Raw genomic sequence first — 15265 nt, 5'->3', positions numbered from 1 at the left:
TGCTGACCCGGAATCATCCTCACTGTCCTGGTCTGCATCCTCTGACATGTCAGAACAGGGGCCACCAGTCACCGCTGAGTCTGAATCAGAGCTTTCCCCAGAGGCGGGGGGGGTCAGGGGATGTTTTTTACCCCCCTTGCGCCTACACGCTGCCTCCACCCTGGCAACGTTTTCAGGACGGCTGAGCCAGTTGCAATTACAGAGATATCTGGGGAAGAAGCGCAAGCTTCTGACGTCATGCTGCCCACCTCGTCTGCCACACTTGGGGATTTAGAACAAGGTACACAATCCCACCCTCCTAGCCGATCATAGACTGAGGGGACTCACCACCCTGACCGAGTTCTGCGGCGTGGTGCCACTGAGTGATGTATTCTGTGTCTAGTCACAGGTGCCCAGACAGAAAAACCGCGCTGTTCTGAGGTAAAATGACCCAGCACTGGAGGTAAAAATGCACAGAAGCTACAAGTTCTTGTATAGCAGAACACCAGGAAAATGGCTGCCGGACTTCTAGAAAATGGCTGACAGCCATGCTCTGCGGAAAAACTATAGGAAAATGGCTGCAGCCGCCGGAAAATGGTGGCAGCAAATTCTTAACAAAGGCACCTCGCAGTAGCGGAAAAGGGGCAAGAGACCACAAATGGACCCAAACGGACAGCGCAGCCCCAGTCAAGGATCAGAGCCCCCCGGAGGACCCACGCCCAGGTACATACACCACACCTCCTGCCCAGTCATGTAGTGTCCACCACAGGGGAAGGAGGGAAAACTGAGATAGGGAGAGAGGAAAAGGAGAGACCCCCTAATCGACCTCCCAGGGAAAGCCCAGCTGATCTATCCTGCTGAGGCAGGGAGAGCTGTACTTACCCATCCAGTCGGGATAGCTGGAGGCATTCCACCACAGACCCATCGCCCGAGCAGTACGGGGTGGTTGCTGGCCACGGGAAAACACTGACACACACAGAGCAGTAGCTCGGTCATGTGTGCACCCCGGAGCATATAACTCACCGGTCGCCCCTGGAGCAGGAGGGGCATATTGTGGCCGACCCAGCACGTAGCTAGGGCCTGCTCACCCTCGAAGGCCAGGCTGGGGAGACTACAAGGATCTACATTATCCAGCCTGTCACCCAGCCGGCTGTTGATAGAAGATCACAGGATCGAAATCTTGCGGAAAAATCAAAAAATCCCCAGGACCAATGGTCCCTTCAGGGAGCCTAGGTCCTTCACTAGGCACAAAAAAACTCAGCTGCAGGAAGCAGGCTGAGGGATTATAGCCAGAGGGACTGCCCCCTGGGGGGAGCTATGCAGTTCTGCTGTTTTTACATGTATCCTTTCCTGAAGGTGGCGTGATAACCCTACTGTCAAGATTTAAATGAGCCGTGTCCGCCAATGAACGAAAGAGAAAACTGCATTTGAAAGACCGCTGAGCAAATACAGTGCGACATAAAATATTGCAGCAATTGCCATTTTATTCCCTAGGGTCTCTGCTAAAATTATATATATAATATGTTTGGGGGCTTCCAAGTAATTTTCTAGCAAAAAAATATTGATTTTAACTTACAAGTGTCAGAAAAAGATTTAAACTAAGTGGTGAAACTTCTTGCATTTACAAGTTGTTGAAAATTTGGCAGACTGCCCAGGATTTTTTCTTCACACAGAAGTGTATCCCTTTGATCTAAGGCCCCTTTCACACGGGGCGGATCAGTAATGATCCACCCCGTAATGATCCGCTCGCTCAGCGGGGATCGCTCCGTTGTCCCCGCTGAGCCGGCGGCGGACAGGGCGGTCCCTGCACACTGTGCCGGGACCGCCCTGTCAGCTCTCCGCTCTCCTCTATGGGGATCGGATGTACACGGACCGTCTGTCCATGTTCATCCGATCCGCTCTGCAGACGGATAGAAAAATAGGATTTTCCTCCATCTGCAGAATCGGACAGTAGCGGAGGCGGACAATAGCGGGTGTGATGAACATCCGCAGACACCCGCTATCCCATAGGGATGCATGTATGTCCGTATTACATCCGCAAACGGATGGATGAAATACGGACATAATGTCCGCATGTGTGAAAGGGGCCTAAGAAGTTAGTTACAATGTTTCACACACACACACACACACACACACACACACACACAGAGAGAGGAGAGCAGATAGCAGGCTGCTGATGACAGCGGCAGAGGCACGTAAAATTGACCACTGTGTCAGGGCTCAGCAGCCATGATACACCGTGGTCAGTTTACAGAGGGGCGGGGAGAAACTGGCAGGGTCATCCAGGTTTTATTTAGGTGTCACAGGGGGGCAAATGATATACAACATGCTTTAAAAGGAGCAGGATCCTTTTTTGGGGGGGGGGGGGGGGGGTTAACACTTTAAGAGAACTTCAAGAATAAGGCATTTTAGTTCTGAATGAATAAATGAATGAAATACTTGTATCGCGCACAATGCGAACTGAATCGCCTTCTAATCCACGTTGCTTTATACATGGACTATGCAGGATTACTGCAAAGCTTTCTCCCTTTGAATCAGTGTGGAGAGTTTCAATCCCATGGTGAGAAACTGCACCAGGCAACAGGGTAATGTTTTGTCACACATTGAAAAATCATAGGCAATACTGGAGTTTGTGGTATCTTTATTTAAACCTTATATTTCAAACAGCAGTGATGTGGGGGCTTTGGGGGGAGCTTTGTGTTCTCTTAATTATAGCTCTCTTGTGGTTCTGATTCCTTCCTTCTCTTGGCACACTCTTTTTTTTATTTCTTTAATAGAAAAGAAAGAGGGCGCACTGGCCTAGTGCTTTAGTCAATGTATTTTTTAGAGAAATTGTGGAAAAACAGATTAAAACTTACAAACAGCACGATAATAAAATCTCATCAGGCCACCTTTGTGGCTATATTCACTTGTGGATGACCGTGACCGCTAACCAAGGGAAGGGCCCTATCCTTCACAACACATTAGCCAAAGGTTGGATCCTAGATAGGGCCATTCCCTCAGTTAGAGGTTACGGTCAACGAGTGAATAGCCACATACCCCGTTTCCCCGAAAATAAGACAGTGTTTTATATTAATTTTTGCTCCCAAAGATGTGCTAGGTCTTATTTTCAGGGGATGTCTAATCCACCTGTGCCATCTTGATCCCCCCTTCTAATCCACCTGTGCCATTTTGATTCCCCCCTTCTGATCCTCATGTGCCATTTTGATCCCCCCCTTCTAATCCACCTATGCCATCTTGATCCCCCACTTCTAATCCACCTGTGCCATCTTGATCCCCCCCTTCTAACCCACATGTGCCATCTTAATGTCCCCCCTTCTAATCCACCTGTGCCATTTGACCCCCCTCAATCCCACTGTGAGCCCCCCACCCCTGTGTGGATTATTTACCCTCTCTCCTTCAATGTGCCCGACTCCTGCCCCGCACGACTCACTGTCTTGTGAAGCAGACTCCGTCAGGTGGCAGAAGGCATCAGCATGTCATGGCCGCGGCACGGGCTCTCTGACGACGGTGACGTCACTCGCCACCGCTACTGTCCAGAGGAGTCAGACTCCTTACGGTACAGTAGCTTCAGGTGGCTTTATTATCGGGGAGGCCTTATGTTCGGTGGAGGACTTATTATCGGGGGGGGGGGGGGTGCCTTATTATCGGGGGATGCCTTATATTTCTGTGAGATGGAAACCTGGTGGGAGGTCTTACTTTCGGAGGATGTCTTACTTTCGGGGGAAACACGGTAGGTGGCTAGATCAGCTTTTATTATTGCGCCGTTTGTGAATAGACATCTATATGTTTTTATCACTATTCCTCTAATAAATACATTGAAGAATGCACTAGACCAGTGTGCCCTCTCTTTTCTTTTTACTACAGTACGGTCAGGACAACCCCAGTCCTAGAAGGCAGCAAGGCTACTTATGAATTATCCACTGTTCAACCGGGCATCATTGACATCATAACCACTACATGGTCCACCCACTCATGCACAGGAGTGCGTTTTATTTCTTTAATACTCAGTGGGATGTTTATTATTTTGTAATAAAGGTTGTAAATAACGATGGATGCCATTCTGTCTAGATTGTTAGGTGTACTATTATATCAATGGCTGCTAAAGAAGTGGATTAAATCCAGGAAACGCGCGAGCCTTGATATCATCATGTTTGTATATGATACATCGTATTGTTACAATTTCTTTTTTTTATTCTGTATGGCGATGTGATAGGACTTTTTATGTGAAATGATAATGGCGCTATATGATTTTATAAATCTGAGTTAATAAACTGTGCAATGTTGTGCCTAAAAAAAGTCTTATTTGAATTTTTGTAGCCCCTTTAGATTTGAACAGCGGGAAGATCTTTTCGATGTCTGGCAGGAAAAAAGCAGCAGAGAGCACGTGCGGCACTCCTCCAGGCGGACCGACTGCAGCACACGGTACCACAGTGTTAACCCCTTCCACAGCAAGCTGGCAGGAAATGAAAGATTAAAAAGGCACCCACTGACTAATAAAAAAAAAAGTGAAGGAGTTCCAGGTACCCGAACCAAAAAGCCCACTCCCAGAAGCGAGTGTCAGAGACATAAGCACAAAGGCAATGCTAAAGAGGAGAGGGGAAAGAAAGGGGTGGGGACAGAGCTGGCCTATTACATGTAAAGTTTATGGTAAAGAATTGAAGTATTTTCGAATTCATATGAGGAAATGATCAACATCACTTCCCTGATATCACAACACCGCCAACATCATCTCCCACTAATGCTGAGAATTTGAATAGCATAAACTGTAAAAGATAGCATATAAATCACGGCTCGACAAAACCCGGGCGCCAGGTCGCATTTGCGACTAGAATTAGCGACCTGGCGCTTGGGGCAGCACAGGCGGGCGATATCCAGTCTCCGTGGAACCCCCCCCCCAGGCGTGATCGCGTCAGGCCGTTCCGCCAGCGGCTGGTAATTGAGGCCGCGGCTTTGAGGCCTTCTGCGGTCCTATGATTCCTTCTGGAATCTGGCGCCCTCTCGTGGTGGCCGTTGGTATGACAACCAGCAATGCTAATGGAGCTTCCCCTGCCTGTTTTTTTATTACCTGCCTATCTCCTTCCCTTTATTTAGAACCCCCTAAACATTATATATATTTTTTATTCTAACACCCTAGAGAATAAAATGGTGGTTGTTGCAATACTGTCTGTCGCACCGTATTTGCGCAGCGGACTTACAAGCGCATTTTTTTGGGAAAAATAATTTATTTAAAAAATAAGACAACAGTAAAGTTAGCCCAATTTTTTTTTTATATTGTGAAAGATAATGTTACGCCGAGTAAATTGATACCCAACATGTCACGCTTCAAAATTGCACCCGCTCATGGAATGGCGACAAACTTTTACCCTTTAAAATCTCCATAGGCGACGTTTAAAAAAATTCTACAGGTTGCATGTTTTGAGTTACAGAGGAGGTCTAGGGCTAGAATTATTGCTCTCGCTCTACCGATCAAGGCGATACCTCCTATGTGTGGTTTGAACACCGCTTTCATATGCAGGCGGGACAGGCCGCGTTTAAAAAATCTTTTATTTTTTTCTTATTTTAACTTTTTGATTTTTTTTTCACTGTTCTTTTAAAAAAAATGGTGTCACTTTTATTCCTATTACAAGGAATGTAAAAATCCCTTGTAATAGAAAAAGCATGACAGGTCCTCTTAAATATGAGATCCGGGGGGGTCAGAGAGACCTCACATCTCATATTTACACTAAAACGCATTTTAACCACTTGCCGACCAGCGCACGACGATGTACGTCGACAGAATGGCACGGGCAGGCAAATGGGCGTACATGTACGTCCCTTTAAATTTGCCGCCCTGCCATCGGGAGCGCGCCGGCGGCGGCGCGCTCCCGCGCTGGTCGGGACCCCCGTGAGTCCGTGGACTCGATCACCGCGGGCATCCCCGCGATCGTCTCACGGAGCGGCCGAATGGAGAAGTGCCGTTGTAAACAACATTTCTCCATTCTGCCTAGCAACTAGTGATGCTGATCTCTGCTCCATGTGATTGGAGCAGAGATCAGTGTTCACTAAATGAAAGCCCAACCCCCCCACAGTTAGTAACACACCCCTAGGAACACTTAACCCCTACACTGCCACCCACCGGTTAACCCCTTCACTGCCAGTGTCATTTACACAGGAATCACTGCATTTATATAGCAGTGATTACTGTATAAATGACAATGGTCCCAAAAATGTGTCAAAAATGTCCAATGGGTCCCCCACAATGTCGCAGTCACAATAAATAAAATAAAAAAATCGCTGATCGCCGCCATTACTAGTAAAAAAAAAAATAATAAAAAATTATTAATAAAAATGCTATAAAACTATCCCTATTTTGTAAACGCTATAACTTTTGCGCAAACCAATCAATAATCGCTTATTGCGATTTTTTTTACCAAAAATATGTAGAACAATACGTATCGGCCTAAACTGAGGGAAAAAAATGTTTTTTTTATATATTTTTGGGGGATATTTATTATAACAAAAAGTAAAAAATAATGCGTTTTTTCCAAAATTGTCGCTCTATTTTTGTTTATAGCGCAAAAAATAAAAACCGCAGGGGTGATCAAATACCACCAAAAGAAAGCTCTATTTGTGGGAAAAAAAGGACGTCAATTTTGTTTGGGAGCCACGTCGCACGACCGCGCAATTGTCAATTAAAGCGACGCAGTGCCAAATCGCAAAAAGTGGTCTGGGGTCTTTGACCAACAAATTGGTCCGGTCTGAAAGTGGTTAAAAAAAAAAAATTGTAATTATCTTCCCCTCACTCGTCTCCATGTCAGGCCAGGGACAGGTCTGGATCGCCGTTACCGACCCGTCTCCTAACTTTTTAAGCTGGCTTCTAGATTCCAAGCAAATTTGTCAAGCCCTGATATAAATATAAACCAGATAAAACAAATGCTAACACAGATTTGCCAGTGTAAATGCATGCGTTATTTTTAACTTGCAAGATCAAAGTGTGAAAAAGAAGACTTTAGATCTGATTTTAAACAAGCTACATAGACTACCTTTAATAATGCGGTTGAATGAAAATAAAAAATAAAATAAAATATGCACACAGAATTAGAAGAATGTAAACACAAAAAGGGAAAAAACAAACACTGTATATATACACAGTATTTCATTTTATTTCATTTCAGTGCTTTGATAAAATAAATAAACCATGGTGAGGAGAGGGGAACACAGGCATGGGGACAGCATGGTAACAAATCATTCAGCACTGTAGACTTATAAAGCTTTGATTATATACATAGACATCAACAACAAGTATATACAAAACTGCAGCAAGAAGAGAAACGTGTGGAAGGGCATTATGGGCATTTAAACAGACTTCTGAAACTGATCAATGGAAGATTTAACCTCCTCCTTCACCTCTGGACAACAGAATATTAAAAAAAAAAAAAAAAAAAAAAAAGGATCTTGCGTCAGACTAAAAAGGCCTACAGTGCAGAACTACAAGTTACAGCATAAACTAGCATGCTAAGATCAGACAACAGAAGGCGTGCCAGAGAGCTTTCAAGGCTGCCTCAAAACTCTCAAAACTGGTTGTAACATACTGTCACTTGTAGTTCTACTACAGCTAGCACATTACAAGTCACCTAAACCTGCTTTAAAGTACTTAAGAACACCTTCAGTACCAACCTATAAATTCAAGTAATACTTCAAAACGTAAAACTTGTGCAACAAAAAAAAACAAAAAATAATAATAATACTCAAAAATATATTATTTAAATATTTTATGTGCCATGTTTAATTTAAACTGTAACATAAATTCACATTATGTTTAGTGAAGTCATACAGAAAGGGGAACAGAAAAAGTCCAAAGTGCATTCCATCAAAAAAAAAAAAAAAAAAATAGCGTTTAGTGTTTTCAGGGTTTCTTTTTAAAGCTGACAGCTGTAACAAATGGCCCCGGATGGTAAGCAGGTCAAACAATCCTTCAGATCATGAAAAACAAAACTTTGTTTTCTTGAATGCAAAGATTTTTTTTTTTTTTTTGAAGAAAGCAAAGAAAAATATTTCCTTCAAACAATAAATAACCCACCTCAGAAAAAAAATAATATATAATATAAATTTTCAACAAAAGCACACAAGCTTTTCTGAAGTGTGCTTTTTTGCAGAGTACACAGCAACAAATATTAAGATTATTTAAATTTGAACACATCATAAAACCGTTAAAAAGGACTGTGTTGATCTTTAAGTGCACCATGATATTGGCTATAGCCAGCAGTACCTCTAGTAGTGCTCAGTGTGGAATATACATACTTTCTATACCATACGCTTTCAGGGATGAATATATCAGAGCAACTATTCCTTGAGGGGGGAAGAAAGAAAAAAAAAATCTGCCGTACCACTAGATAAAAAAAAAAAAAAAAAAAAAAAACAAACACTTTGAAGAAAAATGTATTTAGTTCAAATCATAATTTTTCAAGCATAAAATCCGTCAGTTATTCATTGTATGTGTTGACGGGCAGCTGTATATAATTTTAACAGGTCAGTCACTCTTATCGATCCAAAATCAGCAGCGAACAGGGCAGCAGATGATACTTACTTGCAGACACTTTGATTTTGAGTTCTGGTATTTTTCAGACATAGGCTAGCATAATCAGTAAAGGCAGCCATGTTGTCAGTAGCTATTGAGAACCGTTGCTGTATAAGTGAAATGGGAACATGTATATCCGGATGCTCAGGTACCCGACACAGTGGAGGTTTCTATCCAGCACTGGGAACTTTCACTGCCTGGTAATGTGTGTAAAGCTGCAGCGGTGTGTTGTGTCTCAGAACTAGCACCACTTCGGGGGGGTTCAGTCGATGACAGCCTCCAGGGCTGTCTGGGAGCCCCAATTGTGGCGGTACAGACCATCCTCACACAGATACCCTTTTAAAATGAGGGAAAAAAAACACTTATCTGGGATTTCAGACATGCTCCTTTAAAATCCATGTAGAGGGGGAAAAAAAAACATTACAATATTACAGCAGAACACAATTGGCAAAGAGGCATGAAAAGTGCATCTCCTTTAGGTCAATTTGCTTCAGGGAAGGTGAATTTTGAACCAGGAACGATACTTTGTCTTTTTTTTAAGTGTGTAAAATCTTCATGTTAAAATTCCATTTGGTGGAAGAAAAAAAAAAAAGAAAAAAAAAAAAAAAAAACATTCATTCAAAGTGCTGCAGAATTTGTATCCGCTGAAGGCATAAACATGGTCTCTAAAGCCAAAGTGATGGGTTACCTCGTCAGCGAAGCTTCACTTGTACTGGGGATTCTTCTTTGGCAGCGCAGGTCGCTTGGCTTGCCACAAGTGGTTATGGATAGTCAGTGCATCGACGCTCACCGACATGGTTTTGGCGGGGATGACAGTAAACTGTTTCCTGTCTGAGCTGTACTTGTACAGTTTGTCAATCATTTTCTTGCTGATGCTCTTTGGGCCTGTTCCAGTCAGCTTGCAGATTTCCTCTGAGTCGGGGTAATAAGAATAAAGTGATCGAAACTGGCATCCAGCATCTCGGAACAGGATGATGAAGTGGTTGGCGTCGCACTTTTCTAGCTCCTGCATTTTGTAACAGAGATCAAAGTACATGAATACAAAGCCAATATAGGAAACACACAATTAATTGAACATTAACCCCAACTAAAACACAATAAAAGCATATAGGATGTTATACAAAAAGGTGAAATCCATTAAAAGTAATATCCCTATTGTGTTATGAAGGGTACCACCAAGCACCATCTCTTATGTTTTTTGGAGTACTAATGATCATAGTAGGGCTGTGAAAATTAAAGATGAATTCCTCGATTAATCGTTCATTTTTTCGATCGATCAAAATTCTTTTGACCGGTACTCACCTCTCTGCCGACTTTCCGGATCTTCAGGGAGTTCCGCCGAAGATCCAGTGACATCACCGGACTCCTCCCCCTTCCCTTCGTTAGCAGGAGGCAATTGGGAGGAGTCCGGTGACGTTGAAGTTTCTGATTGAAAGTAACGTGTGCGGGGGAGGAGCTACGCATGATGTCACCCGCTGCTGCCCTACGGGAACTAACATGATTGTCGGCTTTACCTGCTGTGTTTTTATCATCTTTATGTTGAGTAGTTTGTGTTTGAACACAAAAATGTAATCTTATACTTAAGCGGTGAGCACTGAGATCTTTTCTTTCTACCCATGACCTGAGATTGTGAGAGAAGTTTATAGTCCGTGTTAACCCTTTTGATACCCACATGCATGACCACCTGTTTGCACAGGGTACATGCCATAAGGTGAGAGTGATTAGTTAGACCGGAGGTGGAGGGGTTGTCACACTACTGTGGAAAAAAAAAAAAGACTTGCGTCAGTGCTACAGTTTGAATTTAAAACTTATTTGTGTGAACTGTGAAGTTAAGTCAGGGATTGTGGAAACCAACTAGTGTCGGGTGATTGTATATAGTGTATACCACATTTACCACTGACTTATGCAGAGTTGCAGTGCAAGGAGATCAGCTAAAAGTAGTTGGATCTGTATGTGCGTTATAATTAATCAAAATCAGTTGATTAATCGATTGAAAAAAAAAACGATTAATCGAACACAGAATTTTTAATCAGTAACAGCCCTAGATCATAGTAATCACACCCACCCTGAGAGCTCTCCCTCTGGCAAGCCCACCCAGGTACATTCCCCTTGCAACAGATTACGCAATAGCCAGATTTTAACATCCAGCTGTCTTTCAAAAACTGCATTTTGAAAGTAAACTAAATGAAAACCATATACCTTTGTGTTCACTACTCTGAATAGACAAATTATGAAATCTGCATTACTACTTGTGGGTTACTGAATATTATTATTAAGCTTTGAACTGCTCTATGTAACAAGACAAAAATAAAAGTTTATTTCACTTACATCCAAAGTTTGATTTTTCTGTGCATCGTTTACCTTCCCGGCCAGACAGCAGTGAGCTATAGCATTGTGAATTATTGGTTTATTGGACTTGCTGCTCGGCTCCTTATAAAGTTTTGGACCTAGAAAAGCAGCAGAAATAATAAATTGATATAATACTGTACTGGGTTCCCCTTGGCCTAGAATATATGCATATGAGACATTAGAAAGTTGGCTCCCCTGATGCAGAGATGGATCTAAATCAATAAGTGTTCTCAATATAGCACTATGGTATACATTAGAGTTATATGAAGGTATATTTGTGTAGGACTGTGCTGGGGGCATTAAAGTGCAAGTAAACCATTAAAAAAAAAAAAAAAAGAAGAGAAAAAAGTGAAATGCATTAACTTAACCACTACAATACCGGGCACTTTCGCCCCCTTCCTTCCCAGCCCAATTTTCAGCTTTCATCGTTCTCACAATTTCAATGACAATTGCGCGGTCATGCTACGCTGTACCCAAATTAAATTTTTATCATTTTGTTTGCACAAATAGAGCTTTATTTTGGTGTTATTTATTAACGACTCCGTTTTTTATTTTTTGTGATACAAGTGAAAAAAGAGCGGAAATTTGGGAAAAAAAACAATATTTTCTTCTTTCTATTTTAAAAGAAATCCAATAAAATCAAATTTTGTCATAAATTTAAGCCAAAATGTATTCTGCTACATGTCTTTGGTACAAAAAAAATTTAGTTAAGTGTATAATAATTGTTTTTTGTGATCACGGACATATGTACGCAAATGATCATGTACATATGTGTGCAGGTGATCACGGACATATGTGTACAGATAATCATTGGGACATGTGATTTTAGTGGGACATATGTGGGGGACATGTTTTTACATTTAGGGACATGTGTTTTTATTATTTGGGGACATGTATGTTTTGGGGACATTGTGTTTATACTGTGTGGTGTGTTGTGTGTATACTCAAGCTATAACCAAGATGTATTGTTCTACCCATGCAATATTTTAATGTATTCTTACATTTTATACCTTTTTTGTATTTCTTGGCAATCAATAAATTCCTATTATGATCACCAAACTATTCTATTGCAACCACATGCTTCATTTAAAGTCCCACCTTCTTGCCTTTTTCCCCCTTTTTTGACGTGTACAGGGATGGAAATGTGTGACCTTACCGGGCCACAATTTTATTTAAAGTCCCAAGGGATGGAAGAACTGACCTTACCAGGTCATACCTTCATTTAAAGTCCCTAAAACTAGTTTTTTATTAATATTTGTGCAATGAGTAAATGTTAATATGTAAAAAAAAAAATCACAAATACATACAATAACAATACTCAGCAAACAAAAATAAAAATAAATCCTGTGCAAAAATGCAATTCCGTGCAATCAATCCTGTGCAAAAAGCAATAATGTGCAAAATAGCAGTTCTGTGCTGGATTCTATAATCCACTGAAAAAACAGATTGCAATAGTCCTTTGCAAAAAAGCAATTTAGCCCATCATAGTTTCGCTGATCACTTTATATTTGTTAACATAGCAAAAAGAACTCACATACCACCTTTTATACCCAACAAAAACTTAAGGGTTACTTGCCAGTATCCAATCACCTGCATAAAACCCATGGTCTATGACTACAAGTCCTGTGTCCTATACTACATGATTAAAGCGGTTGTAAACCCTTACAACACACTTTGACCTACAGGTAAGCCTAGATTAAGGCTCCAAGAAATATCTCCTAAACCTATACGGTTTAGGAGATATTTGCCCGAAGACAGCCACCGCTGTCTACGGCGCATGCGGTGCGCAGGCACACTAAGCGCAGCATTTTCAGCGACGGAGCTGCCGCGCGTGTCGGCTCCCGTGCGCATGCGCGGGAGTGACTTCACCGCGGCTTCGTGGAATGACAGCGGTGGAGCTGTGAGACCCACCAAGAAGATGGATGCGCCGGACTACAGGGGACAGCTGGCTCCTGTGTCAGGTAAGTGACACATAATGGACTACTATGCGATGCATAGTAGTCCATTATGCCTTGCCTTTGCAGGGAATGAAAGAGGAAGTAAAACCCATCAGGGTTTACCTCCTCTTTAAGGTACAATGAATTCAGCTAGGAAGTCGGTACAGCAAGGCACCGTCCAAAGCTCCAACTTTCTAGATGAAATTAGTACTTGAATAACAGTGTGTGCTCCAATCCACTACAAAACAGCGTATGTAGCTTTAGGTGGCTGCTGTACAATCCAACTGCCACTAAAACACTATAGATGTCATAACAGGTACACGTCAAAGTAAAACTCCATCTTTACACCATAAAAAAAACTAAATAACAAATACAATACCTATAAACACTTCATATATATATATATATATATATATAATATATATATCATTTCAATTCATTGTTTGGCTTATTATTTACAATTTTTTCGGTTTGTGATATTGTGAGGAATAACACAAAAACCAGCAACATTGTAAACAGTCAGAAGGGCACAACAAAGCAAAGGAATCATTAGAAGGAGAGAAGAGAGAATATCATACCTGAATATTCTGCCACTGATGCTATAGATGATGCAGTGGATGCATTCTCCCAATCTCGCTCTGCCGTTCTGCTCTGGTGTCTGCTTCCCAATGACAAGGCTTCAACCGAATCCGCTCTAAACGAAGGAGTTAAAATACACGTGATTGCAAAAATACCAAATGGCATACACACTCACTTACTCATCTGCCTTAATGACTAAATAAATACAAGAAATGCTCTAAATTAATATTCTTAACTGCTAGGAGGCAGTACCATATTTATCGCCGTATAACACGCACCTTCCCCCCCGCCCACCCCCCGAAAACAGAGGGTAAACTCTGTGTGTTTTACGGTATCAGGCTGCCCTCACCGTGAGCCACCCATTGGGGGTGGGGGTGGGTGTCAGGCCGGCTGCCCCACCTCTCCTGGCCCTGGGACAGTGCTGCCATACTTTCTTACATAAAGTGAAGAAAACATTACTGACAGCCCTTTCTCATACAACGTTCCTCCTGTGTCACTCTCAATATAAATGGAAGCTTGTAATAGCTTAAGTATCGGCGCTTGTTCTGGCCTCTCTCCTTGAGTGTAGCATTTGATTGGAGGAGAGTGGTCATGTGACCATCAATGAAACAGCAGAGGAGAGTCACGTGACCGGGTCCACGATAGATTGGCATTAATTACAGGCTTCCATTTACATTGAGTGACACAGGAGAAACGTTGTATGAGAAAGGGCTGTCAGTATTGATTTGCAATGAGAGTCACAAAGGAGGAGCGGAGTATGAAAAGGGGCTGACAGTGATGTTTTTATGAAGGCAGCGGGGGGGGGGCTTTATAATGAAAGGAGTCTGTACTGTGCAGGGAAAGGGATCTGCGTAATGTGCATTCGGCCGTGGAAATTTTTTCCTGAAACTTCCCTCCTAAAATGAGGGTGCGTGTTATACGCCAATAAATACTGATTGTCGCAGTGTTCCTTATAATCTAGACAGACCAACCTGATTGTATGATAAGCAGTCCTGATCACTCGGTTTCACTATATAGCACAGAATATGGTCAAAGTACCTCGTACATACGTCACTGTTGTAACAGTAATCGAACAATTGGGAAAAAAATGAGGCCAATGCGTTTCAGGGGGTAATAAGAGGATGCTGTATGTGCTAGGGGGCACTTTGGGAGGGGAGAATTTGTGCTAGAAGGGGGGTTGAATATAAAATTAGACCCCCCCAGCACATACAGCATCCTCTTCCAGCCCCCAAATCACTGCAAGTATCCTTCTTTGATAACTTGCCCCCCTTCCCCCCTTGTTCAAAAAGATGCTGGCTGACATTAAGGAGACAATCATGGTAGCTGGGATCAGTGGGCACAGCGGCTGCGTTTTGATGGGCACAGCAGCTGCAATTGATTTTTTTTTTAAGAATTTTTCTCTTTTTTTGCGCCCCCTCAAAAATTGAGCACCAGCCGCCACCGCTTCCAACAAAGCTGTCAGTTCCAACATGTGCCCTTTCAAACAGGCGATTACACCCTCACACATGTAATCGCCCATGTAAGGGAGGGCATTAGGACGTGTGTTTAATACGAGCATTGTACAGATTGAATTCTGGTGCTGTTGAAGGATTTAGGATTATTTCCAGTAACAAAAATTGGATTTCTTTCCAGCATAAGTACAGTTTATAGTGAAAAGTACCTGTGTGACGGTGTTCCGCCAGAGTGCACACTTTCTGCCTCTGTAGTTGCTCCAGATGCCAATGACAGACTAGACCCGGACTGCGCACTGCTCAAGTTGTCAGCTATATAAAAAAAAAAATAAAGAGGGGGATACAAGCTATATTTCAAATGCAGTTCTCAACTTTTTGTTTTAACAGATATTTTAATGCATGGAGCATAT

General features: G+C 42.4%; 1 protein-coding gene across 2 annotated transcripts in view; it reads right to left on the bottom strand.

The window, feature by feature from the left end:
• Positions 1 to 7102: 7102 nt before the first annotated feature.
• CAMSAP1 (calmodulin regulated spectrin associated protein 1) overlaps positions 7103 to 15265 on the bottom strand; it is a 110114-nt gene continuing 101951 nt past the window's right edge. For both annotated transcript variants that reach the window (XM_077468066.1, XM_077468074.1), the window contains 4 exons: positions 15065 to 15167; positions 13404 to 13519; positions 10868 to 10986; positions 7103 to 9545 (listed from right to left, as the gene is read on the bottom strand). In XM_077468066.1, the coding sequence (XP_077324192.1) occupies positions 9243 to 9545; positions 10868 to 10986; positions 13404 to 13519; positions 15065 to 15167 (641 nt within the window). In that variant the 3' untranslated portion in view covers positions 7103 to 9242. The remainder of the gene's footprint in view (positions 9546 to 10867; positions 10987 to 13403; positions 13520 to 15064; positions 15168 to 15265) is intronic.

The sequence above is a fragment of the Lithobates pipiens genome, unplaced genomic scaffold (assembly GCF_037356315.1).
Source record: "Lithobates pipiens isolate NorthernLeopardFrog02 unplaced genomic scaffold, aLitPip1_a1.2 Scaffold_11, whole genome shotgun sequence".
Taxonomy (NCBI): domain Eukaryota; kingdom Metazoa; phylum Chordata; class Amphibia; order Anura; family Ranidae; genus Lithobates; species Lithobates pipiens.
The sequence above is the reverse complement of the archived record's forward strand: the minus strand, read 5'-3'. Positions and strand labels throughout refer to the sequence as shown.